Source organism: Gossypium raimondii, chromosome 3 (assembly GCF_025698545.1).
Source record: "Gossypium raimondii isolate GPD5lz chromosome 3, ASM2569854v1, whole genome shotgun sequence".
In the NCBI taxonomy this organism is placed as follows: Eukaryota; Viridiplantae; Streptophyta; class Magnoliopsida; order Malvales; family Malvaceae; genus Gossypium; species Gossypium raimondii.
The window spans coordinates 1,321,339-1,348,258 of NC_068567.1; the positions used below are offsets into that span (position 1 = coordinate 1,321,339).

Sequence of the window (26,920 nt, forward strand, 5' to 3'; positions counted from 1 at the left end):
ATTGTATTTCACTCAATTCGATTCGAAAAGATTTCAAATTGAGTTAGTATTAGAGGTAATCATGGGTCGGGCCGGGTTAGGGTCGGGCTGGGACAAAATTTTAGGCTCATTTTCTAGGACCGGGCCCGGCCCTAAATATGGGTCTAAAAATTTGTCCAAGCTTGGCCCAAAAGAAAATTGCTAAGCCCAGCCCAGCCCATATTAATTTTTTTTAGCTTATTTCATTAAATAAAAAATTTTAAAACAAATATTAAAACAAAAAAAATAAAAAATGAGACTAAAACAATTCTTAAAACAACAAACAAATTGAAAATATAATAAAAAGTGGTTATATTAAAATTGAAACAAATTAGAACTAAAATAATAACCAAATTAATAATAAAACAAAAGTATATTTGATTAAAAAAAAAAATATATATATATATATATATATAAAAGATATAATTCGGGCCGGGCCCGGGTCAAAAAAGTTTTACCCAAGGCCCGGCCTGTTTTCTAAACAGGACTCATTTTTTGCCCAAACTCATATTTCGGGACTATATTTTTACTCGAACCCTCTCATTTTTTGGGCGGGCCGTCGGGTCGGGCCAGGTATCCCAACCCATTATCACCTCTAGTTAGGATGATAGTATAGGACTCATTTGAAGTCAATTAACACAAGATTTTTTCATCCGATTTAACTCGATTCAATCAAATGCTCACCTAAACATATTTGGAATAGTAGTTAAAACTCTTATCGGGTAACTTATAAAAATAGTCACTTTTGTTTACCTCATATTACATTTTAGTTACTTATGTTTGAAATGTTACGTTTTAGTCACTTACGTTATCATTTTGTTACGAAGCGGTCACTCTACCGTTAAGCTTTTTAATTACCTCCCTAACAATAGTCCTATGTGGTAGTCCAAATGAGTTTTAAATGCCAACTTGGATGTTCTACATAACAGTCCAAATTAAATTTATTTAATTAAAAAAACTTATTTTCATCCCAGCAAATGGACATCCAAGTTGACATTTAAAACCTATTTGGATTGCCACGTAAGACTAACGCTAGGGAGGTAATGAAGTTTAACGATAGAGTGATTACTTCGTAACAAAGTGATAACGTAAGTGACTAAAACGTAACATTTCAAATATAAGTGACTAAAATGTAATCTGAGACAAAACAAAAGTGACTATCACTTAAAATTAATTTAAACTCATCCCCTTTCTCAATCCTCTAATATTGTATTGATATTAAAAAAAAAAAATCTTACTCACTTAAGTAAAGTATCAAAGTAGTATAACGAAACTCGTTAATAGAAATATACTAAAATAGATTTGGGATCTTTCTTTTCAAATATTCACTTTACTTTGATTATCAAACTTCTCATCAAATTTTAGCAGATATTAAAATTCATAATTTATTTTATGAAATTATTAACAATGTGTAAAGAGAATTTTTGTTTTTATGAAACACATAAAATTAAAAATCAATATTGAGCAACGTGACATGTACTTCCTTAACACACAACAATACCCAGAAAATTGGATCTCAATAATCATTGTCTAATCGACAAAGCAAGGAATAAAGTGAATTTTGTATTCCTCTTTTAATTTTTTTCCATTTTTTTCAGATTTAATAATTAACATAAAGCCACCTAAATCCATTATAAATTAAGATTGAATTATAGAAGAATATATAGATGCATCATTATGTGTAACTAAAGCCATGTAATAAATAATATATAAACATCAAAATAGCCTCATAATTTTACAATAATGCTTTGGCTTATACTTTACTACTATAACTTTATTATTAAGAAAATATTTTTATAAAAAAAAAGTTAGAAATATGGAAGCAAAGACAGATTAAAAGCAATATACTAAGATAGTTTTGGAGTCTCTCACTTTCAAATTTCTACTCTAATTCCAACATTCAGTTTCAGTTTTTTTCTTTCTGCCTACGTCGACGGAAAAAGCCAAAGAGGAAGGAGAAATGGAGTCAAAGAATTACGGTCACCAACATCCCCTGCTTCTGCTTTTGAATGAAGATCAGCTGCTGGTTGTAGCGAACTGCTCAAGGTGTGGCGAGGTGGTGTCAACCCCATGTTTTAGCTGTGCCGAGAAATGTGGGTTTTACCTTCACAAGGTATGTGCTGACGCACCTTTTGAGCTTAATCACCCCTTTCATCTCGACCATCCACTTCTTCTTACTAAGAATCCAGGTTATCCAACAGAGTACTATTGTAATTTTTGTGGTAAAGATGATGATAATTTTGTTTATCACTGCTCTTGCGAATTGGACTTTCATATTAAATGTGCTTTGTTTACATTTAATATTGCTGAGAATAATTTGAAAGAGCTTGAGCATGTTTCCCTTCAACATCCTTTGATTTCCACCGAAAATGGTGATAGTAAGTGCTTTGTGTGTTGGGAACCATTAGCAAAGTACACACACTTTTCTCCTGACTGTGGATTTAATTTACATGAGAAATGCGCTAAGCTTCCTTTCAAACTGAATCATGGGTGCCATCGCAAGCATCCTTTTGTTCTACAATTAAATAGCCAACTGCTGTCTTGCAAGATTTGCGGAGAAACCTGTCGAGAGGGTCTAGGAGTTGTTTATGGTTGTTCACCTTGTAAGCTTGCTGTTCACATTGAATGTGTATCAGCAACTTTAGATCTTGTTGTTGAAGACAAAAGCCATGAACATCCATTCAATTTGTTTCCAAGACGATCATCATTCATTTGTGATGCATGTGGTACCGAAGGAATCTGTGCTGCCTACATATGTTGTACATGCAAGATTATGGTTCATAAAAACTGCACTTTATTGCCACGCATCATCAAAAGCAAGTGGCATGATCATCGCCTTTTTCACAAATATTTCCTTCCGGATGAATTTAGAAGTTCAGACTGCACTATTTGTCATGATGAAGTCGATCCAGAGCATGGTAGTTATTGTTGTTCACATTGCAATATTACATTCCATGTGCACTGTGTGACAGAGGACAAAGATTCATATTCAATAGTTTCACTAGAAAATGAAGATGAGATGCCCAATGAAAGTTCCATCAGTGTTATTGAGAGGAACGATGCTGGAGAAGCTACAAAAATAAAGCATTTCAAGCATATGCATAATCTAATGTTAAGTCCCTTTGTTGGAGGATATGAAAATAGTTGCCACGGGTGTATGTTGCCAATCTCGGATCCATTTTATTACTGTTCAGAATGTGGCTTTTGTCTTCACAAAGCGTGTGCCGAGCTACCTAAGATGATGAATGTTTGGCATCATGATTGCCAAGAGCCTCTCGCCCTTATTTCAGACAAGGTTTTTAAGTGTGAAGAATGTTGGGATGTATCTAATGCCTTTGCTTATGAATGTTGTGGATGTGAGAGAAAAACATGTCTCCGATGTGTGAATGCTCTTTCTCCTGGTGCTCGAACATGTTTGAAACATGAACACCCCCTATTTTTCTACAGAGGCCACGAGGGGAAATGTAATGCTTGTGGTCAACCTACAGATGGAGTACTTCGTTGTAAGGATTGCAATTTTGAGCTACATATTGAATGTTTTTCACTTCCAATTACAGCTCGCCACAAATGCGATGAGCATCTTCTTTCGCTCACTGATCATGATGATAACAGTTATTCAAAAAGTCATCATTGTGATATCTGCGAAGAAAGTCGAGATCCAAATTGTTGGTTTTATCATTGTGCAACATGCGATACTTCTGCTCATGTTGATTGTGTTCTTGGAAAATATCCATTCCTCAAACTCGGGAGCATCTATGAAGAAACAGGTCATCCACACCCACTCACCATTGTGAAGAAGAAGTATTACTACCCTGATTGTGATAAATGCAGTAAGCCTTGTGAAGATGTGGCTCTTGAATGCTCTAAGTCGCAGTGCAAATATATTGTCCACTGGAATTGTGTAACACCCCGTTCTCTACAGTTTTAGTCAAAACGGCCCATCTAGCAATTCAGATGTAATCAAATTTGAAACCTACTTCATTTACAGGAAAACTCAAGAGTGGAACACAGGGTTTGATCTTTACCTTGTTACTTGTGATGTTAGTTGTTGTCATCATTATAATTTGATTTATCCGACTTTTTAAGTTTTAAATAAATATCATGTAATAATCTGGAGTTGAAACTTGTGTAGTTTGCATTGGTGTTTAATTGTTGATATTAGATTTTCTTGTAATTTGGGAGTGTAATTGTACTTACAATAATAAAGCTGTTGTTGAATGCTTCTCTTTGTTTCTTTACTTGAAAATACAACTTTTTTCTGAAATTATCTGTCACAACCTTGTATTTACTTTCCTTAGTCATCTTCTTTGGGATGGGAATTCATTCACATCGACAACCACCATCGTATAGCCATTAAGAATAGCCGCCGGAAGTCATTCTCATGAATAGAAAACATTTAAATATAAATACATTTAGTTATTTATGTTTTTATATTAAACTATTTAAAAAAATTTATTCAGTAATACAAATAGAGTAGAGTAAAGAAATGAAAATATAAAAATTAGATTTATAAAGAAATGAGAAACTTGTCAATTTTCAAACATAATTATTATAAAATTCAAAATCTCGAATTTAATCTGAACAACAAAGACTTTAAAACCAAACTGATAGATCAAAAAATAAGTTCCCGACACAAAAGCATAATTATAAAGTATATAATTACTTGAAAGAGAAAATGAACATAAACATGCCAAAATAGTGGGCAGTAAAATTGACAATAATTATTCTCAAAGGTGCCCATGCAAGGAACCATATTTCCCAAAATACTAGTACTATTGATTGCGTCGTTAGTAACTAAAAATAACACAAATACAACATGCAAATTCCGAATATATTCTTTTTCATTAATCCCATAACATAAAAGAATCATATTCTTACAAATTGGCAACCCAAGTAGCCCTCTAAAGGGCCAAAAAAACAAAACAAAAATCTTAATCCCAAACAGGGAAATGACGTAAAAGGCGAAATTTTCTTCAAAATCTTCAATGCAAAACACAAAAACTTTGCCATTTGATTAAACATGGCATATTATAGAGAGACTATATGCATGGTCCCCGACCAGTCATCCCCCGGAGAAGATCCCACTCCGGAAACAACTAATTGGGGATAACTTTGACCGATAGTGTGAAAAGATGCAAAACAGAAACTGATGGATGAGTTGGGCCCGACTCACCAGACTAGCCAAAACTGGCAAACTCGGAGTTCCCTAACCCCGTGCTTTGCGGATGAAGAGTACTTTATACACAAAAAATCTCGATGGATTTGAACCTTGACCTTTTTGGGGTTTTGATCACCTTCAAGACTGTATGAACCAATGAATGACTTGAATGGACTGCAAGTGGAAACAAATCTTGGTTTCATAAAATAACCATTTCTGAATGAATGGAAATTATGGATGAACATCGAGTTCGAAACTGAACTCATGATGGTGGAGCGGCGGCAGCTGATGCCTTCTCCATTTGTTCCTTTTCGATCTCCGCTCTCCTCTGTTCAGCATGTTGAGCTACACCATTTGCAAGAGCTTGATAATGGAAATCCAGAGTCTGTGTAAGGTTCTGCAACCTCAAAGGATCCGATGCTTGCATAGCTAGATTCAAAATCAGGGAAGGGAAGAAAAAGTCCTCGTTTCAGCTAATGACATGGAAACATCGAACAAAACCAGAAGGTAGAAACAATATTAAAGGGACAATCGACATTTACCCTTGACAATATCGACAAAGAAAATAAACGGGTCAACTTCATCTATTGGTGACTGTAGTTCTTCATCGTCACTAAAGTCGTCATCAGAGTCATCCTCGTCATCATCGTCATTAGTGCGGAAAGCTTTAGCCTATAGAAAACAAAGATGGAATGAAATAAAGGATTGGAAAGTCCAAGGACCAATTACAAAAAGGAAATATATAATAGGCTCGTTAAAAAGGTCCCATCGAAGCATTATTATTGATTTCCTAAGTTCATCATTCCAGCCCTCCTTGCCATGCTAGTCATTGGTACCAACATTCGATAATCTTCCATCTTTGTCCATACGGTAGCTAGACATTCCCATCTGATTTACCAATTTGTGATATTTATGACAAGCCAAGCATCAAATAACCTCCAAAGACCAAAATAATGCATACCTGGGCAGCTAATTTTTGAAGCCTCATGCTATCAGCTTCATCTTCGTCCTCCGCATCTACTCCCATTTCCTTGTCAGAACCATCATCCTCGTCATCATCAGTCTGGAAACCATCCATATCATCATCATCTTCAGCCTCTTCCTCCTTTGCAGCTTCTGCTCACTCAAACGAAGTAACTAAATAAATAACACAGAAGGATTTATGGATACAATCTCAAAAAGATTGCAAATTCAGACACAACATGCTAGTACAAGCGCATTGACACACACACCCATATACATATATATACATATAGAGAGAGAGAGAGAGACCTGCAACTTGATCCTTGTAAGCAACTAGGAGATCAAGGGCAGCCCTGAATACACGCCCAAGAGCCTCCCCGCCAATCTGGTCAACGGGAAGTGCAAGAAGTGAGGTAAGGCCCAAGCAGCACACTTTCTTATCATGTTCCCTGTAGAAGCAAGATAACTTATTGAGTCATAGCAAGACAATACCCGAAGTGTAAAAGTTCATTGTAAAAGTAACAATATTATTCTCAAGGCTTAAACATAGTGACATGGAAAATGATCAAAGCAAACACAAAACTACCTACCGCTTAAAATTAGCCCGTAAACCACTCTTTCTAACTTGTTGCAACAACTGGAACCAAAGGTTGAACACTTCTGTTGTAACAGAGAATTTGTTTAATATGCTGAGTGTCAAGGCTGCATTGTAATAGACTGCATTGGCAATCTGGGTAAGGAGGAACAGTGTCGTGTTATAAAATCACAGGCCAAAAATGTTTCCAGGAATAAAAGATTATTTCTGATAGAAGAAAAGCAACAGGCAAAATATCAAATGTGTAACATTTATAAGACATGAGATGAGCATATAAAAATATGACATCATCTTGCAAAAGAATAAAGCTATGCCTTGATGCCATACCACTTGTACAAGAAGACATTTCAACCGTGGCTTCTCCGTTCGATTCAATCGATCAAGTGTAATTCTCAAATATGGCTCAACCCAGTGATCCACCTGTCCTCTACAGTTTTGAAACACTACTTCAATCAGCTTTGGGGCTGGTTCAATATCATTGTCCTCTAAATTTTTATCTGCCATAATCTGCCAAAGACAAAGCAAATAACAGAGCTTTATAAACCAAAGGGACTTACATAAAGGCATTATAAAAATTTGCAAGATAAAAAGACTGAAGAATATAAGGTTTATTTTCATTTTCCTAGAACGTTTCCCATCAAAAGGCAATTTTTATAACTAAAATGGGACTCACAGAAGAAATCATATTCCAAAGACTCTGCTGGTAGTCGGTTTCCTTGCAAGCTAGAAAATGTGCAGTTCCCCTGGATATGTAGTTGTCCAAAGGAACCAAAATATCTGCATGAAAACAGCTATTACTTAGAAACGACACAAAAATATAGATGAAATAAGAACAAATAATGATAAATTGAAATTAAATAAAAAAAATGGGTATACACTTCTCACCTTGTGTAATCATATGGACCTACTAGAAGCAACATAAATGAACTATCCAAATTCTATCATAAAAAAATCTAGATGTCTATATTGCAGTGGCAACCTGATCCCAAAGTTCAGTGTGGTTCATTTATGAACTAAAACTCTCTAGGATTTGTAAGAACATATGCTTTAACATACAAGTTAATAAACACAGTTAGTTCTATCAACAAATTTGACACAAATTCACAATTTATTTGGATAAAAAGTCTACTTAACAATCCTAAAACATTCAGATATGAGGCAAAAGAAATGTCAATTCAAATCAAATCATACTTGGAAAGAAGTCAATTGCCCAATCAGCTAATGCTTCAATCATCAAAGGCCAAAGGCTCCACATTTCCAAGGATATAGTCGGAGAAAAGAATGTCATATATGAAACAATCTCCAAAACTTCTTCAAAAACCTCTGCAAAAGAGTACAAAAAGAAAAGGTTCAATAAAATAGCCCTATAAAATGATATAGACCAAATACCATCTTATAAAAGTCAAATTTGGCATGTATGAAATGCAGTAGCCATCCCATAAACTATTTGATAATGTATTTCATCAACTCACTTTAAAGTTCTCTCAGCACAAAATTTAAAACTCAAGTGGCTTTAACCAAAAATATTAATGACATAAACCTTTTAAGGTATCTTTACAACAAAGCTAGGTTTACTTAAACCATGCAGCTATAACTTATCAAAGAGCACGCCAGCTATTAACTCATCAAAAAAGTTGACTTTTTATAGTTGGGGTTCTTTTAATCATTTTTGCTGATGTTTAATGTGTTTATGGGTATATCCTATTCTACATGAACACATTCTACATTTGCCACTATTACTGATAGTCTAACAAAATTCTAAAACCAACTTGCACTGGTGTCATAAGTTGCTCTTTGATCCAAGATTATAAAATTTAAATAAGTTTTGAACATAACTAAAGAGTAGGTGATATCTAAAGATAAAGTTACGTCTTACATGCCAATAAGGATAGAGCAAAAATTTTCCTTCCTCTTCAACTTGCCCACACCCAAAATAATCTAATAAACACTTGAAATTTCTAGGGGAAAACAGTATCTTTACTATAGCAGCTTGAAATTTCACACCTAAACATTAGATTCTTTAATAAACTAATATAATGCATATTCAATCCAGTCTCATTTCTGGTGGCAACAGTACATTTCACTATTGAGAAAATAAAACAAATAAAAATAATCATTGGGACTGTTGAGAGAGAGAGACTGTACAGACCTTGTCCATCAGTTGTCAGCATTCTTTGCATGATTGGAAGCAAAGTCGGCTCAACCTGAACAAACAAGTGTGGAAGCCTGCTAACTGATTCAAGTATTGTGCTTATGGCACGCAAACAGCCGACTGCAGCAAGAGCACCAGGATCATCAGCTTCATCATCAGCTTCTGCGGTGTTCATACACCTCCAAAATGCAGCAGCCTGAAAGCGGAGACATGACAATAGTTGCGGGTCCAGAAAATTAGAAACTTGGTAATTTAAAAAATGATGAAAACATGCATTACCAGATTCTGACACAATCCAAGAGCATATGGCGCCATCTCCTCCCCAAACTTGTCAACTATGGTCTCCAGAGTAAAAACAAGGTCCTCGTTCTCAACCTCATTCATAAGTTTAAAAATCTCTGTAGGAAATGAAATTGCAAATTATTGACCACATCACTTGAATGAGAAAAAGTAACTGGGTACTGTGTGAATTGACGGAATTCTCAATATAATCATATAAATGATTCGAGAGTTGAGAAAAGAAGAAAAGGAAATAACAGTGTCCCAAGTGCCAAGTTAAAGTTGAAACATCAGATCATCAGAAGCTGCTAATAGGATACTACAAGCACTAAATGTCACTTACCATCAAGTAGTTGAGGAAGAATAGAACGGATATCATTTAAATCTGCATTTAAACAGCTTCATATCAGTAAGGCAGTCAACACTACAATTAATGACAAAAAAAGAGGTGTATTTGGGCATAGGTAGTAATTAGAAACCAGATTACTACAAATGCAGACTTAACTGCAAGCTTGCTTAATCCAAAATCAACTCATACCAATTATAAAATAATGCTCAAAGCAAAAGCATCAGATATCTACCTTTGCAAGCTTCAACAAATGATCTCAATGCAAAAACTGAGTCGACACGAACAGGAAGTTCCGGATCACGCAACCCAGAAACAACGCTATGCAGCGCTTGGAGGAAATGATTCTTGTCAGAGAAGTTTACATGGGCATATTGTCCTGCTACCCATGCCGCCTAAAATCCATATAAAAAAGGTATAAAACTAAGAGAACTCTCTCAGATGCAAATGTATCTATATATATCTCTATGAAACCTCAGAAAAGAGCATCGAAAGAAGAAGATTATGATGTCCCTATGAGAAAAAATTGAAACAAACCTTGGCTCTAAGATGACCAACAGGACTGCGGAACTCTGGGAAAACATGCTGCATCAACATATGTTCCAATTCAGATTTATAGGGCTCAGTCTGTTTCAGTTTATCACAAAGTGCTCCAACAGCCAGGAGGGCACCATCCTTCTGTCGGTAGGGCTTATATTCTAACGGTGCTTCATCATATCTGGAATAAGAAAAAGATGGCATGAATATACCAACAAGTCAAAATCAAAGAATCCCAATATTCCCGTCTCTATTAAGCTTCAAAAGTAAAAGAATACCTCTTGAAAATTTCCACAATGAATTGAATAAACTTTTGAAGATTCTCTTTTCCACGTTTTCTGACTAACTCACTCACAAAGTCCATGGAAGCAGTCCTTGGACTATATAAATCTTCAATTATATCTGGAGTGCAAGAATAAAATGTATGACCAATGTGGCTCATTCAAGGTTTTACAACAGACATACCAGGTTTTTGGAGCTTACCATAGCCCTTCCTTACATACTCATGGGGATCTTCCTCCCAAAGCTTTTGATCATTGTCATTGAAGCACATGAGAGGGAAGACTATCTCAAAAAGAAGAACATCAAGCTGTGGCTGCAATAAAGTATACATGCTATTTTTCGAGATGCTGCATATAAATAAATGTTATTTCTGTCAAAATCCATGTGAAACATTTGTAAACTAAATACAATTTGCAGAATGAAAACATGGGATATGCAGAAACCTTAGAAGATAATTGTTCATGGTTTATTTAGTATTTTATTTGTTACTTGAGATATTATTTTGTTACACTTACTGAGCTTAATTGTTCATATATCATTTAGTACTTTACATTTAATTAGGGCTTAGTCTTAGTGTCGTTTTCCTTACCCTATTAGTTTTGTTTTCAAGTGAAGTTTGATTTTCCATTTTCTTGAGTTTCAAGTCAAGTAAAGCTTGTTAACTTACACTGCAAGTTTAAGGGTCCATATATAAATTAGCGTACTCCTCTATTAAAGGTATATGCATACATTTCAATCTTAGCTTATAGCTTTTGTGGTTGTGAGATACAATCATCCTTGGAAATGACTCCTAAGGAACCCTAGGTGTGATACTGCACTGTCCATTCTTCTTGTTTGTGTGATGCAATCAAGGAACCCTACCAACATAAATATAGGGCAGAAAAGTAGGAACTGGCATGGTGGTTTTGTTTGTTTACAAAAATAAAATGAAGTTATACAATACAAAGAGAAATTACTCTTATTAGCAGTGCAACAGAAAAAATTCGTGGCTTTTATGTTAACACAATATGAACATCACATCCTAGGTAGTCATAAATCCTCCGTTAAGCTCAGCATATTTCTCACTCAGCAACAGAGAGAAAGTAACAGGCACCAATGGAAAGAAGATATTCAAAAAAAACCTATTCTTTCAGTTAAATACAGGCAACTTTAGCCTTGAAAAAGTGGACGATCCAATTATCCCAAAATAATTGCCAGCTCTCACAGAACATCTTTAAACTGACTAAACAAATCAAAGCACCAATTATTAACCCGAATTAAGCATTAACACACTGCAAACCTGTTGCTTAGATATTGAAGAATAAGGTTGGTAACTCTGTCAGGGAGATAGCCACCAACACGAATAACACCCAACAAGTTTAAGTGGCATTCCAAAATTTTTCCTGCATAGTTCTTCTGAAACATTTGGGCAAAAGCCCTGTTTTCCGGATTCCTAAGCTTTAAATCTCCAAACCTGTAATATAGCCACCAAAATCACAAACAAGATTGATAATTTGAGGACTACCAAAAATAACTCCAAACCATGTTCCAATTTCTCAGCTTACCTAGTATATAGCCTGTTTAAGATATGAACAGTCCATTTTTTCACCTTCCACCAGCCCCATGATTTCCGGAGCTCAGGATCTAGAGGTTGCCCTTCCAAAGGGACAGACCTCTCCAGAACATTTAAGAAAAGCATCATCCAAGCATTGAATGCATTAGGATCAAGTAACTGCTTTGGAATCTCCAACTGAAAAGTAGAAAAAAATATCCCAAAGATGGCATATGAATCAAAAAACCTCATAAAACAAATCAAAGAAAACTAGTAACCGTAGACATAAAAATACTGTACTATAGATAGTTCTGCTCAAAATATTTGGCACATGCTGTTCCTTGAGATAAAAATAAAATACAAAGGAAAGCACTAAAATGGACTATTATTTAGCATTCTAGTAAAATGATGAACAATAAAAGTAGCAATTTGGACTTACATAGATTGATGACCAGAAAATTTTACAAATAAGCTTTATCAGATCTGCTACTTCAACTGCTGGTTTTTCAATCTGGACAAGTCTGCTGAATATATTGAGAAGATGAGGAAATGTCTCCTGAACAATGTGCTGAACTGGAGTTCTCTCCTCCTCTGACTTGAACCTAGAATATTAAAGAAAATTATAAATTAGTATTAAAGAATCAAAGAGTAACGACATAAGGATGCACCAAACTAAGAGAACAAGGACTGGTTATTTGAATTAAAACATCGTACACTTTCCTCCAAGCAAATACTGTAATCACTCATTAAAGCCGTCAAATGATGTTAATTGCATTAAAACAAATAGTTTGCATCACCTTCAGCAAGCACTTTCCGTTAACAGAATTACAATACAAATGCAACAATACAAAGATAATAACTGGAAACTGAAATAAAGAAAACATGCAGCCAAAAAGAGAATGTGATATATATATATATATATATTCTTACTCATATTTTCTAGCAAGAATCTGCAACACGAACAAAGCCCCATAAACCTGCTGACCTTGTAGGTTATGCTTCACCCAATCCAGTAGCCGTGGCCACTGCTCTGGATAATCAGCATGGATAATGGTCTTGAGACACTCACCCAATTGCACCCTGCAATAAAATACAATATGAATCAAAAAGCAACTTAAGAATGCAAACTGCGAGACAACCAATGAACTAGTAAACAATTCTGAAAGAAAAAAAAACCAAAAAAAGAGGGACACTACACAATGGTACCTTAACAAAGGAGGAACTTGAATAATAAATACAAGAATATGATCACGAACCATATCTTTATCGCTTTGCAATATTTTCTGTGGCTCATCTACATTTATTAAAGACAAAACAAATATATATCCATAATCATATTCATAAACATAAATATAGAGAGAAAAATATATTAAAAAAGTAAAATTGATTGATTAAAATTTTTATACTAGGATCAAGAGGAGCCCAATTCTTAGCAATGAAGTTCTTGAACTGAATGGAAGCAACTTGACGAACAGCCATGGGGCAATTGTCATCAATGACTATCTGTAACAATCTCACCAGATGCTGAGGCGTATACTGAAACTGAAACCAAAATATCCAAAAAAGAAAACCAAAGAAAATCAATCTTCTGATCTAAAAACAGATAATCAAAGCCAATTACATAACAATTAAACTAAAAAAAAAAAACCTTAATAAGGCTTTCTTCAGCAGCTTTGCGTTCAGCAGGATTGGGACTAAGAGCAGCTTGAAGAACAACAACAAGACTTGGAACATCCATTTTTTTTTTATGAAAAAATTTGTAAACTTAAAATTTTAAACCCAAAAAAAACCTAAACCCTAGATGCTCAAATTCAGTTCAATGAGATGAGATTCTAGGGTTTAGAAAAAAGAGAGGAAATTTGTGAAAAAAATTAAAATAAAAATAAGAGAAATGTTTGCTTGCTGAGGAACACTGCTAGAAACTTAAGAGAGGTGAAGAGGTATTTAAATGATTAGGGTTTTAGCTATAAAATTAATATATAAATAATAAAACAAATAAACTTTAATTTGGTTTTACAGTTTACACGCACAGTAAATAAAATTTTAATGGGTTAAAATATTATATAAGTCCTTGTAATTTTGTCAATTTAAATTTTAGTGTTTTTGTTTTTTTTTCAAAATTTTAATTTTTCGGATTTAAAATTGCTAACTCAATTTTAATAGGGTTTTTTTTTTGGTTATGGGACTAACAAGTTAAGTATTTTTTAGGTTTAATTGTAAAACTAGGCCTCAAACTATATTGTTTTTCTTACTTAAGTATTTAACTTTTTTATTAAAAGTGGCACATTAACTATAAATTTTGTCTCGTTTTACCCAAAAACAATATATCAACCAACAAAAACGTGGCACATAACAGTTTGTTATTGGACGTCGTAGACTTTTTTGGATAAAATGAGATGAAATTGATAGCTTGAAGATCACTTTTGACCAAAAATAACCTTTAGGTATCAAAGTGGAAAAGTGTATAATTTGGAGGCCAACTTTGTAATTAAAACCTTTTTTTATTTCAAAATGCCACTTCAACATTTGAAAATAAAAAAATAAAATTAGATGAATTAAATTCTAAATGTACAAAGAGTAGAGTGAATGAAGCAATTTTAACCATTTTTCTTTTACACGTATGAAATGATGTCGTTGTTTATGTGTTGACAAGATGAAAGTACTTACAAAGTTCTTCTATTATAAGGACTAGATCAAATTAATCCATCTATTATTAAATGGAAAAATTTAATCCATTTGCCGTTATATCAAATAATGTCAAATTGTAATAGAGTTAATATTTATTATTTAAAAGATTATATATTTTTTTTGTAGTTCTACTATAGACAAAAAGATTTTATTGAATCATAAAATTTTTCCAATTTTTTTAATACAAAGTTTTAATTTCAATAATAAATAAATTAATTTGATCTAGTCTCTATAATAGAGGAACCTGCTAAGTACTTTTACTGTTTGAGAGGAGAGTAACAAAATATCAACCGTCTCCGAGCGTGTGTTTCACGTAGAAGCAAATTATTTATTTTTACTCCTCAACCAGACCTCAAACCAATAAATAAGAGGATAATATATTTTAACATACTCGAAGTGACATCTTCTTATATTAGTAATAATACACATATCAATCGAATTAAAGCTCTATCGATAATATTTTTTAGTTTTCTACATAAAAAGAAAGTAATAATTAGAGCAGTAATAAATTTAAACTTTTCAATGAATCAAAATTTTCTTATTCAATAACAGATCCGATCTGATTGAATTTAAATTTGGATTTGGATAGAATTACCATTTAAATAATAAAACAATATTTATTAAAATTAATCATAAATATTTAATATTTAATAAAACAATAATATTTTGAACTCGATTTTTAAACATATCTAGTTTTTAAAAATTCATCAAAACCCAAACGAGTATACCCCAGCCTCAACTACGACCTCATTTGAACCCAACAGAAAAAATAAAATAACTTTCACCACAAGCTAAGCTCTACCATAAATAGGAACAGAACAAGTGAACCTGGTTAATTTCCTGTATTTCCACATATTCACCAGGCAAGGCAAAAAATATAGAACAATAGTGGTTGTCTTACAATTTTTTTTTAATCCCAGTTTATTGCTATGCTATGAATGGATACATGTAGAGATGTACAAGTTATCTATTCTATTCTATCATTTCAACAAACTATATCAAGATGAATGTCTTGATTTCTATTTTATATTTGATTTCTTTTATCTTTAAATTGATTGTTACCTTTTTTTCGTATTGTCTACAGATTTACTAGCAGCCCAAAAAGTGCAGTAACGTAGCTAACAAGATCAAAACCGTAATAGACCAGGCATTCAAATGGCAAGCAGAAGAAATGTTTTGGGAACCTACTAAATGCACAGTTCCGGTCCTTTCGTCCAGCACTTGTATGCTTGAAGAACCTAAAAATAACCATAGAAAAATGTCATGAAATAGGAACACGAAGAACCCTAGATCTCTACAACTGATCATGTGGTTCTTTATAGCTATAATAGATGCTTCGCTGCTGAAAACCATCAAACACACTAGATAAAAGAATTGTATTCACTCGAAAGTAAAAAACAGAAGTAATTTTGGAAAATATCTTTTCTTAACGTGAACGAGTTAATAATTGGAGTCTAGGTTTTGCTCCAATCCTTAGTTTTGCTTGAAATACCCATATGGGAGAAGGGATATACTTTCTAAGAACCCTCCAACTACATGGAAAAACTTTTAATAAAAATTGAACATACTGATGTCGGACATATACTCGTAAACCGCACTTACATCCTACTCCAAGTAACATAGGTCGGGAGTATAGATGGAAAATTTGAATATCTTTAAAAGATTGGCATATCTTTATAGAAAGGGCAATGTAACTATCAAAAACATTCTGTTATAGTAATACTTATTGAGACACAATCAAGTAAAATAAGTAAAGCAGAATCATCTCTTATAAAACAAAAGAAACAATAATAATACACTGAGATTTATACCAATTAGTACAAAATTTATAAAGCAATCGTGAAAGGGAAAGTAACACGATACTCACAATTGTACTCAGTCCATCCAATGGTCTGATTTTCCAAATCATACAAAACCAGCTTGTTCGAAAGCACTAAATCTGTAAGCAACAAAACAAAGTTCCATGGAAAATTCAAATTACTCTAATTTCAGCAAATACTATTGCATCTTACGGTCTAATAAAATCAATGCTACACGGTACACACTCAAGAATTCCATTTAGTATTCACTTGGATTTGATGAGTAAAACCTTTTTAATCCAAGTTATAAAAATAACCAATCATTCAGGACAACCTAAAAAAACATGTCTGAAAAGGGCATGGTAAAAAGGTATTTTTAATGATAATTTAAAAGAATAAGCAACAAAATATTTTCGCACTGTAATATAAAGGACATCTAATGTCAAGGGGTATATGTTTCTTTAAGAATTATGATGAGTTTTGGATTCGCTGGATTTCGCACATTTTGGCCATAGAATCTTATTTTAGGTTTTACTTATGTCAGACATATAGTTTTAAGATTTGGCTTAAAGCATCTTGAAAGTTTTCTATCTGAGCTGTTCTGAAAGTCTGTACACGACATTTTTCAATAAATGGAGCATGCTTAAGAGATTTTTAGACAATCATTATTCTCAATGGGATTGAGTGAGGAAACCCTAGTAGTGTGAAGCCGATAGTTTCATTAATTCAATGCAAGCCCTCCTAGCTGAGAGTAATATTAAGGCAGATACAAAATTCATGTTATTTACTTAAGCAACAGGGACTAAATCTACATTAAGTCATGTTATTCTCAGTTGGAAAATAGGTCTTTAATTCTGACATAATAAAAAGTAGGTTTGGAAGGCATACCTCCCAAAAGGGTCATATTCTTTCGATCCCTGGATTGCATTCCACTGTTTTGCCATCCAATGCACCACAACCCATTCTGCACAAATCCATTCTTGTAAATATCAATTTATGCAAACTCTACATGTTTTATACTTTAGATTTAACCATGCAACATAAATAATCCTAATATGCAGTAATTGTTAAAATTATAAATATTCTGAAGAACCTGTAAGACACTATAGATTTAATCACATGGCATAAAGAATCCTAATATGTAGTAATTGTTAAAATTATACTTCTGGTCTGCATTCAAAAACATTGTAGTTCCCAAATAAAACCTATTTAAAATTCATTGAACCTAATCTAATAGTTACATGTTGAGCCAAAGACCAGGTAAATGTTACACAAGGGGCCCTTAAATAGTAGCAAAACTAAAGACTTTCCTAAATTAAAATTAGACCAAGGAAGAGAAAAGGCAAGTGTTTTGAAAGATTTCTTCACACAAGCATAAAGCATAGTCCAAATTGAATGGAGATACAAATATTTATTTCATCAGAACATACAGATACGGCCACCATTCATAATAAAGATTCTAAATTTCTGCAGTGAAACATACTTACATAGGGGAATAGGTACTCATGTGGATAAACCTTCAGAGTAACTGAATTTTCAAAATGAAAAGTGACATTTGGAAATGCCTGATCAAGACTGCAAGAAAATAAATACATGTAAATAAAATTGTTCCTTGACAAACTAGGAATTAAAATAGGTGTACCATATAGAACTCAGTATATGAGTCATTTACTCCAGTTAATCTGGCCAATGGGAGCGGAGCAAAAGATTGTATTCAGAACATTTGGAAGGGGAAAAGAGAGCCAAGCACTAACACTAGCGTCATCAAGAAATATATAGCTAGAAATAAAATTTGAATCAATAACCATTAAGAAATGTACTAATGGCATACAATTTCCTTGATCAGAAAATTTTATTAGAAACATCTAAAAGGCAGGTTCAAGCCAGCACAAAGGAAGCAAGCACAAACTATTACTACAGAAAAATTAATTGAAAATTGAAACACAAACCAAAACAAAATGCGAAGTGCAAAAATCTGATAAAAATATTCCCACAATAAGATTAGGATGCCACATAAAATTTAGTTACTTAAAGAAATTTAAGATAAGAAACAAATGAAAAAAAATCCAAATTTAAGCATGATAAACATTTTCAAAGAAGCAACAAGAGGGGGATGTACATAGGTGCTCAAAGGTCACAATTGCTATATCCCATGTTTCATACCTCTTAGAGTACTGAAAACATGTATATTCATCATGAATAGTTTGAAGCTTCAAATCAGGCTGCCGAGAAAGTATCTAACCAGAGATTAAAAAGGAAAAAAATGTAACACTTTAGCAGACTGAAGTGAAACCATCTGAAATATATAAACCAAATTTATATCACATACCTTACTAACTAATGGTTCATAAACCATTTCTGGGAGATAAGCTAAGGTTGTTCCACTGTCTATTATTACCCCTTGTCGGTCTCCTGAATCGAAAATATCTGGCGTAAAACTTAGGAAATCATGACCAACTTGAACTGCTGTCATATTGACATTGTAATGTGGCCTGAAATTTCACATAACAAGATTGAGTTCAATGTACAGAATCATGTGCATAAGTGAATAAGCTGACAATCTCAAAAGATTGATTATCAAAATCATGAAAATGAGCCAATTAAATATTGTATGCTGGAGAAGCTAGTCTACGATCCAGACAATACCAATGTGTTGCTGACCTAAACAATGGTTTTAAGCCATAAAGAATTTCAGATGTAGTAAGTGAACAATTTCATGCAGCATTTCACAAGAGAGCATTTCCAGAATTTGACCACTTCAACTATGTTAAAAAAATTTGTTGACCAAAACAGAAAAAAGTTTAACAACACACTATCTCATTCAATCCACTCAGGCAAATGATTCTCCATGAACGGTGATACTTTCCTTGAAAAACTAATGTAGTTTTATAACACAATGCTAAACTAAACCAAATCAATGAAAAATAAAATATCAGCAAGTGAAAACATTGATGCTAAAGTACAAGCAATGATATTCACCAAAGATGTCACATACTGATTTGGTACCAATGGGGTCATATTAACTTTTGGTCGCACAACATGCCCAATAGCAAAGATACCGCCTCCATTAACCCCATCTAAGCAGTGAGCAAACATATTTTTCACTTTTCCAGATGAAGCAAGCTGGGAAATCATTGATGAATTAGCTTTTCCAAAACCAAGTATTCCATCAAGTGATTCTTCATTAGATGAACCTAGATTCCCTGATTGTGTAGCACCACACCTATGAAAAAAGAAAGGTAGAGTAACCATAAAATACCTTTAAAAAAAGGAGAACAAAACAGCAAAAATACGCATACTTTACGAACACAATTTGTAAGTTACATATGCAAAAGCATTCATTAACCCAGGCATGTTTGAAACTAAAGTAATCTCATGACATGATTCTGAAGAACCCTGAAAGGGGTATACGGTTCAAACAAAATCTCACAAAACAAACTAATCGGGAAAGTACGTGGAGCACTAAAGAACTTAGATTCACTTTTCAAAAACTTTTTCTACTTTTCAGGAATAATTTGTAAATGGTTCTTAAAATCTAGATGACTATAATGTTATGCCGCCTAGAAAGGAAACATAAGAACTTTGAATTTTAAAATTAAAGAGATTAACTTGTAATGATATCAGCAGTAGTTACACATGCAAGTTCGAATATTTAGCAATGAGGTGCATAGAAAGTTATAAGTTCAGAATTTAAAAGCTAACACAGTACCACATGTAGCACAACTATGAATTAGAGAAGAGTATGAGAAGGATTGACGACTCACCCAAAAATAACACTTCCATTTGCAGATGAGGTCTTCAAATCACCAGACACTCGATCATATAGCACAATGTCATTTACAAAGTATCCAGCAGTGGAACTCCCATCTCCATATATCTCAAGATAGGGACAAGACATATTAGCCGTACAACCAGCCAGTGGACCTCCATTTATGGCATAACAAAAATCTTGATCACATGAAACCAACTTGCCAGTGGCAGAGTCCTCAATATTGTACAAAGTAAGATCCATCTGTAACCATAGCATATAAAGTAAAACAAAAAACAATCAAATGTGATAAATATACCAAGAATTTAGGACAATCTTTAGCAGTTAGTTGTCACCCTAATAACATATTTGGCTATAAAAGCGCAATGAATATTTTTGAGAAATTGAACTTCAAAAGCAACTCATTGTTACTTTCAACTTTTACTGTTTAAGTTTGAATACAAAAACAAATAACTATTTTCCCAGAATTTTATCAATCTTTATATAATTCAATCATTTAGCGTAATTTTACTTCCAGCCAGGTGTTACTTTAAGAACCAAAGATTAAAAGTAAGCAAAATATAATAAGTAAAAGCCATAACCAAATAAAGCTTAATGAAAACACAAAAAGAATGATAAAAAAAAAAGGGGAAGACTTACACCAAGAGAGCTTCTTCTGGGGCATTCTTTACATTGAATACAATTAACCCACATTATATCACTTCCCGTATCTACTTGCACATAGTAATCCTTTGAAGGTGTTCCTATCCCTATTCTAGCATAATAAAGCCTACAAAAAAATAATAACCATTTAAACACACGCGCACACACACAAACACAAACTTTGTTTAAAAAAAAATCAATTTTAGTACGAACTTAGCAAGCTGAATAATTAAAAGAAGAATTAATGAAACACTGACCCAAGCTAATTCGAATTCCATACAAACATAGCGAATTCAATGATTGAAAGAAGGGGAAAAAAATGGAACACTTACCCAAGACCGTCGGGTCGACCGGAACCACCCAAGGGAAGATCAACACCAGCGAGGATCCGGACTTGACGAACGCTGTCGTGGACTTTTAAGTCAACGATCGAACGTTGACTGCCAGCGAATTTGTATTTAACATGAATAACACCCCAACTGAGAACTCTGGTTATTGAAGAAGAAACTACTAGAAAGCCAATTAGAAGAAGAAGAAGCGAATAGTGAGAGCTAATAACTCCTCGAAGAATCATAGCTTAAGCTTTAATGGAAAATCGAAATTGAAATTAACAAAAAAAAATCCTTATTTTTTTATTCAGAGCTATTTTCATATTGAAAAAAAAGGGGAAATTGCTTTTTAAAGTGGGAAAAAAAGAAGGTCCATTTTCAAGTCTATGAAAAGCTTTGAGACGATCTTGTGTTTGTGTGGGGGAGAGAAAGTGGGACCCAATAAATTGGTTCCTTAAACTCGAATCTTATTATCTAATGGGTAAATTTTTACTCAAGTCCCTGTATTTTGATAAGCTTTAATATTTCATCCCTACGCATAAAAAGTAAAAAGATAGTTTTTTTAGTTTTCTTGTGGTGAAAATATGCCATAGGTCCTTAATCTTCGTAAATTTTTAATTTATTTCCTATATTTTTATTTCCATAATTTTAATCATTGTACTTTTCGTATTTCAAAATTAAGGTCCAAATAACAGTGCTAATTTTTTTGTAAACTTGTTAGTGTGAAAATTTGAAATTAAAAAATATTCACTTGGTAACAATATAACTAAGAAAATGAGTTGTAATATGACATATTTTAATTTTTATTATTTAAAAATTTTAATCCGAGTTACATAATTATTATTTTTATGTCAATTTTATTTATTATCAAATACATTTATTAAGTTCATAGTAGAGGTATTCATCGATTAAGACGAGTCGAGATTAGGTTTATATTTTGGTTAAATTCGCTATTAGTTTATGTATTTTATGAAAGTGGTTGATTTAATCTTTGTAATTTAATTTGATTATTTTTAGTATTTATATTTTTCAAATTTTAAAATTTCAGCCGTCGCCAATTTATAACTATTCATTAAGTTATTTCCAAAATTTGATACGACATTACTATATGTGTAATATAATTTTAGCTTATTATTTCTACATATTATTTACTAAAATTCATCTAATGGATTAAATATTGTTAGCGTCAAGACTGTAATTTCAAATTTTCAAAAGTGTAGTGACTTGGAATGATCCATTTGGAGAAATAGACTAAATTAATAAATGTACGCATAGTACATACTTAGTAACTGAAATTAATCAAACGGATTTTAACTGCTACTATTTGGTTTAGAACTAAAATTTTAAATTTCGAAACATATAGGGTCTAAAATTGACTAATATAAAATATAAATAGACTAAAATTGACCAACTTAAAGTAGTGAGATTATATTCACAACTTTCTTAAAGTATAAGAACTAAACTAGTGACAATATCACAATAGAGTCCATGTTGCATTCGGCCGTCGAACTGACCCAATTATTTTTATAATCAATGTTTTCTAAATCAAACCGATTAGACTACAAATTCGCAGGTCCAACAAGTCAAATTAAAAAATTATTAAAAATTCAAAAAAGAATAAAAATCCCGATTTGTATCGATTTCAAATCTACCAGTTCAAAATCACTTTTCAGACCAATACCCTGATCGGTCCAATCCAATTCAAACAACACTTTTGTTATCCACCCGTCCCAGAAAATAACTAGTGACGGTATCCACCGACTCTGTTTATAACAGAGTTCGAATATCATAGTCTCCAAGTCACGTATGGGCTATTGAACCAACCCGGTAAGAACACCCGACTCGGTAGGAAAATAGTGACGATATTTATAACCTAGGCCGAATATCATATGGGTTGTCCACTCGTCCCGAAACATAACTAGTGACCATATCACAATAGAGTCCGAGTCACATATGAGCTATCAACCCGACCCGGTAAGAAACTAGTGACGATGTTTATAACCGAGTCCGAATATCATACGGGTTATCCACTTGATCCAGTAGGAAACTAGTGAAACGATAGTAGTAGAATCTGAGTCACATATGGGCTATCAACCCGACCCGGTAAAATCCGAGTAACATAGTGATTAATCAAATATCAAATGCCATAGAAAAATAATGAATATGATTCCAAGATATCAAGTTCTCAACATACAATAATACAATGTGTAAAAAAAAAAAAAAACATGGCTGCCTCCAAGTTTCTTTGACCCGAAGACAATAATTTAACCATATAAAACGATATTGTTCGGTAATAAAGAATCCCGAAACACGTATCCTTCGAGAAAACACAAAAACAAACGATCGAAATGAATTGAATAACCATGGGAAGGTCTCGACGACATTGTACACTTTTCAGAATAAATGATACCTCACCTAGAGCAGCAAGAGAAATTTTGGGTTTGCTTCGAAGCATCGGTTTCGGTTTTAGTAAGGCTTACCCGATTGACGGTTAATTCGGCTTTATAAGTATCCGAGTTTAGTACTTTCCGGCTGACGTTGTTGTAAATCTCTCGTATAACAAGCTCGAACGCTTTCTTGACGTTCGTCGAGTCTAAAGCAGATGTCTCCATGAAGAACAAATCATGTTCTTCGGCTAGGGCTTTGCCTTCTTCAACACTCACGTCTCGAATAGTTTCAAGGTCGCATTTGTTGCCTACCAACATCCTTGCTACCGTCGTATCAGAATGCACTGCACAGAAGGTTTTAAGTGAGCAGAATCCTGATCATAAAACCAGACAGAATAGAAGCAATCGACTCTAATTACTGAACACAAGAATTTACAGAAATTGGAAATTCAAGTTTAATAAATCTATATCCGAAAAGGTGCATTATCTACCAAAAGGCAATACAATTTAAGAAACTTGCAACAAGTTCAAAAAAATCAAGAAAACCGAAAACAGAGTCCAACCATAATGTCAGGTTGGGTTTTAATTGAATGTGGCTCGGTTTCGATCTGAGCAATACTAGAATGTATTCTATTCGGGTTGTGTACTCAATGTGGCTTCTTTTCAGCTCGGTTAATAACGGAATGCATTTTACAATGTTTTTAGAACCGGACCAGTGATTGAACCGGTCAAGCCACCGTTCGCTAGTTCAACCAGTATAATTGAAAATTATATATTTAAAAATAAAAATCCAGTTCAATCAGTTCAACCGGTTTTTAGCCAGTTCAAATGTTCCATACCGATTCCCAATCCAACCAACTCAGTACCATTCACCGGACAGGTACCCCGGCCAGTCCTATCTGGTTCAAACATCATTGGCATTTTGTTTGACTCAAGTTTTTATTGAATTCAATTCAGTTTTGACCCTAGAAATAATTGAAAGTATTCAATTCAGGCCAATTCGATTATCGATAGTGTTCGGTTTGGTATCTATTATGTTGTTACGGACCACATTCCGATCAATTTGATAAAAACACACGATACTATGTCGTATTAACTGTAATCTTTTTTCCAAAACCTATATTCTACTAGTCCCTTGCCACCTTTTCTCTATTTTCTTTTAGGTAACATTTTGTAATGGCTCTTTTCAGCTTTATACTAACCCTTTTTTCTTTGAGAATTCATCTCAAAGTTTTCTATCAAGTCCGAATTACTACAAGTAGAATTAAACATCACGAAATTTACTCAATGTGAGACTCTAACCGGGCAGATCCGATGCCTCAACTTGGCCTCATTGCCAGCTTTCTACTAACTTAAAGCCTTACATTACAATCATTTTTCAGCATCAAATCCAATACTTTTTAAACCACAATCATCAGTGGAATCAACAAATCAAAGATAGAATCTTTAAAAACAACCCTAAAATTTTCAATGAATCTTCTCATAAAGCTTCATTTTTTTGACCTAAAACCACCAAATCAAATACTAAAATCCAATAATAACCTTAAAGTTCCATATATATATAGTCAATCTATAATCAACATTAAGAAAAACCCAAATTGAAAATCAAAAACTAAGGAAAGGGTCTCTAGAAAAAAGCAGCAAAAACTTACTTTTGAGTTCATCAAGCCAACGGCCGACACTATCGAAGGTAGTTCTACGGCTAATATCATAAACAATAAGAGCACCGACGGCACCTCTGTAATAAGCTGAAGTGACGGCACGGAACCTTTCTTGGCCGGCGGTGTCCCAAATCTGAGCTTTGACTTCTTTACCATCAATTCCCATGCTTTGCGTCTGGAACTCCACGCCGATGGTGGCTTTTGAATGTGGGTTGAACTCGTTACGAGCGTAGCGGGATAAGAGGTTGGATTTGCCGACTGCGGAGTCTCCGATTATGACTATTTTGAAAAGGTATTCTTCTCCGCCGGAATCGTCGTCGGAGTCCGACATGATTTCGCCGTTGCGGTGAGGGGCTTTTCTTGGTGTTTAAGACAAGCACGAAGGAAATTAAAGAAAAAAAAAAGGAAATAAAGACAAGGGGATGGTATGGAAACTTCTAACATAAGCTCAAAATAATAATAATAATATAAACTTAGGAAAAGCTGCCAAAATGCGAGTCGTTAGATTATGTGTAAGCGAATTCCAACCGTTGAATTTTAACTTTAGAAACAATAAACTTTCGCACTCGTCGTTGAATTTGAGTTATAGTTAGCCTGAATATTGTTATTAATGGAGGACGACGTAAGTTTAAGTATATTAAAATATATTATCTTTCTATTTATGAGTTGAAGAGAGACTACGAGTCAATGGCGGAGCCAAGAGAGGCAATATACAATTTAACTCTATCCCAGCCACTGCCATGGGTAGTTCTAGACGGTATTATATCAAAAAAACTTAAATACGATCAGAACCTACAATAGAAAGTAGCTAAACATTTTCAATATTATTTTTTTAAAATTTTATAGTATTGTGTATTTATTGAAATATGTTATAGTCATTTGTTAATTTATTTTACATTTTTTCAACATTTCATAAATAAAATAATTTTGGAAAGTGCAAAAACTCTAATGCGGAGTTTACATATTATATATATATATAAAAAGTAACTTACTTTGTAAACATTTGAAAAGTGGATTTAATTATTGGCTGAGCCAAAACTCAATTTTAAAAGAAATTTAGACTTGACTTGGCCTATCCAAATAATCAATATCACTATCCAAAGTAAAATAATTTGCAAAAGGTTAAATTACATAATGTGTAAATGTTAAAAAGTTGAATCTTTTGGAATCAAGACTAAATTGATAAAATGTATAAATGTTGAGAGTTAAAATTACCATTATGCTAATTTTAAAAGAGAAATTTACTATTGTAGTTTACCTTTTCTTTATCGCGATATGTCCTTGACCTTTAGAAAATATGTCAAAAGTCTGTCCTTAGGAAGATAACCAATGACAGTGAGTGGGCTTAGGCGAGGCCCATTAATTGTCCCAATTTATTCGACAGAATCCAGATCTCTCGGCTCAAAATGAGACAAAAGCGAAATGAATGAAGATTTTTACAATTATTATTTTTCCTCTTTATATGATTTTTAATATAAAATTATTTTTAAAAAAGGTACTCAATTTGGAAACTTTTTTCACATTGGTTTTTGAAATTTTTGTTTTTTACATTAGTCCTATAAATCGGCAGTTTTTTTTTAAATTAGTCCATGAACTTTAATTTCATAAAAATCCTTTTTTTTTAAAAATATCCCTTAAAATTATATATTTTTAATCATTTTTCAATTGCTTTGATGTTCGATCAACTCGGGAGAACAACTACACAACAAGTCACTCTAAAATAGTGTTGTTCCTATTTAGGTCACCCTATTTTTTTTTGTCATTTAGTCACTCTAATTAAGATA

The 26,920-nt window shown here is 33.3% G+C and overlaps 4 protein-coding genes across 5 annotated transcripts; 1 reads left to right on the forward strand and 3 right to left on the reverse strand.

The window, feature by feature from the left end:
- The first annotated feature begins 1,865 nt into the window (after window positions 1–1,865).
- Window positions 1,866–4,240, forward strand: LOC105796393 (uncharacterized). Its single transcript, XM_012626097.2, has one exon. The coding sequence runs from the start codon at window positions 1,979–1,981 to the stop codon at window positions 3,944–3,946; it is 1,968 nt and encodes a 655-aa protein (XP_012481551.1). The 5' UTR covers window positions 1,866–1,978; the 3' UTR covers window positions 3,947–4,240.
- Window positions 4,241–4,841: 601 nt separating this feature from the next.
- LOC105796395 (importin beta-like SAD2) lies at window positions 4,842–13,790 on the reverse strand. Of its 2 annotated transcripts, XM_012626099.2 has the most exons (23): window positions 13,510–13,788; window positions 13,268–13,403; window positions 13,068–13,155; window positions 12,792–12,941; window positions 12,301–12,463; window positions 11,875–12,059; window positions 11,610–11,783; window positions 10,532–10,677; window positions 10,327–10,450; window positions 10,049–10,229; window positions 9,747–9,906; window positions 9,509–9,550; window positions 9,166–9,284; window positions 8,884–9,082; window positions 7,926–8,057; window positions 7,408–7,511; window positions 7,062–7,241; window positions 6,730–6,869; window positions 6,449–6,588; window positions 6,138–6,292; window positions 5,719–5,848; window positions 5,439–5,605; window positions 4,842–5,350 (listed from the first exon to the last, which is right to left on the reverse strand). In XM_012626099.2, the coding sequence occupies exons 1-22, from the start codon at window positions 13,597–13,599 to the stop codon at window positions 5,439–5,441; spliced, it is 3,105 nt and encodes a 1,034-aa protein (XP_012481553.1). In that variant the 5' UTR covers window positions 13,600–13,788; the 3' UTR covers window positions 4,842–5,350. The 2 variants fall into 2 exon arrangements, with proteins under 2 accessions (XP_012481553.1, XP_052483859.1); XM_052627899.1 differs by lacking the exons at window positions 4,842–5,350; window positions 5,439–5,605; window positions 5,719–5,848 and adding an exon at window positions 5,860–6,064 and having other exon boundaries at window positions 13,510–13,790.
- A 1,582-nt stretch (window positions 13,791–15,372) lies between these two features.
- LOC105796397 (aspartic proteinase 36) lies at window positions 15,373–21,476 on the reverse strand. Its single transcript, XM_012626100.2, has 10 exons — window positions 21,092–21,476; window positions 20,757–20,886; window positions 20,113–20,360; window positions 19,344–19,571; window positions 18,678–18,840; window positions 18,512–18,585; window positions 17,836–17,923; window positions 17,237–17,312; window positions 16,417–16,488; window positions 15,373–15,787 (listed from the first exon to the last, which is right to left on the reverse strand). The coding sequence occupies exons 1-10, from the start codon at window positions 21,331–21,333 to the stop codon at window positions 15,639–15,641; spliced, it is 1,470 nt and encodes a 489-aa protein (XP_012481554.1). The 5' UTR covers window positions 21,334–21,476; the 3' UTR covers window positions 15,373–15,638.
- A 1,738-nt stretch (window positions 21,477–23,214) lies between these two features.
- Window positions 23,215–25,566, reverse strand: LOC105796398 (ras-related protein RABA5e). The gene is made up of 2 exons (XM_012626101.2): window positions 25,128–25,566; window positions 23,215–23,819 (listed from the first exon to the last, which is right to left on the reverse strand). The coding sequence occupies exons 1-2, from the start codon at window positions 25,465–25,467 to the stop codon at window positions 23,500–23,502; spliced, it is 660 nt and encodes a 219-aa protein (XP_012481555.1). The 5' UTR covers window positions 25,468–25,566; the 3' UTR covers window positions 23,215–23,499.
- Window positions 25,567–26,920: the final 1,354 nt, after the last annotated feature.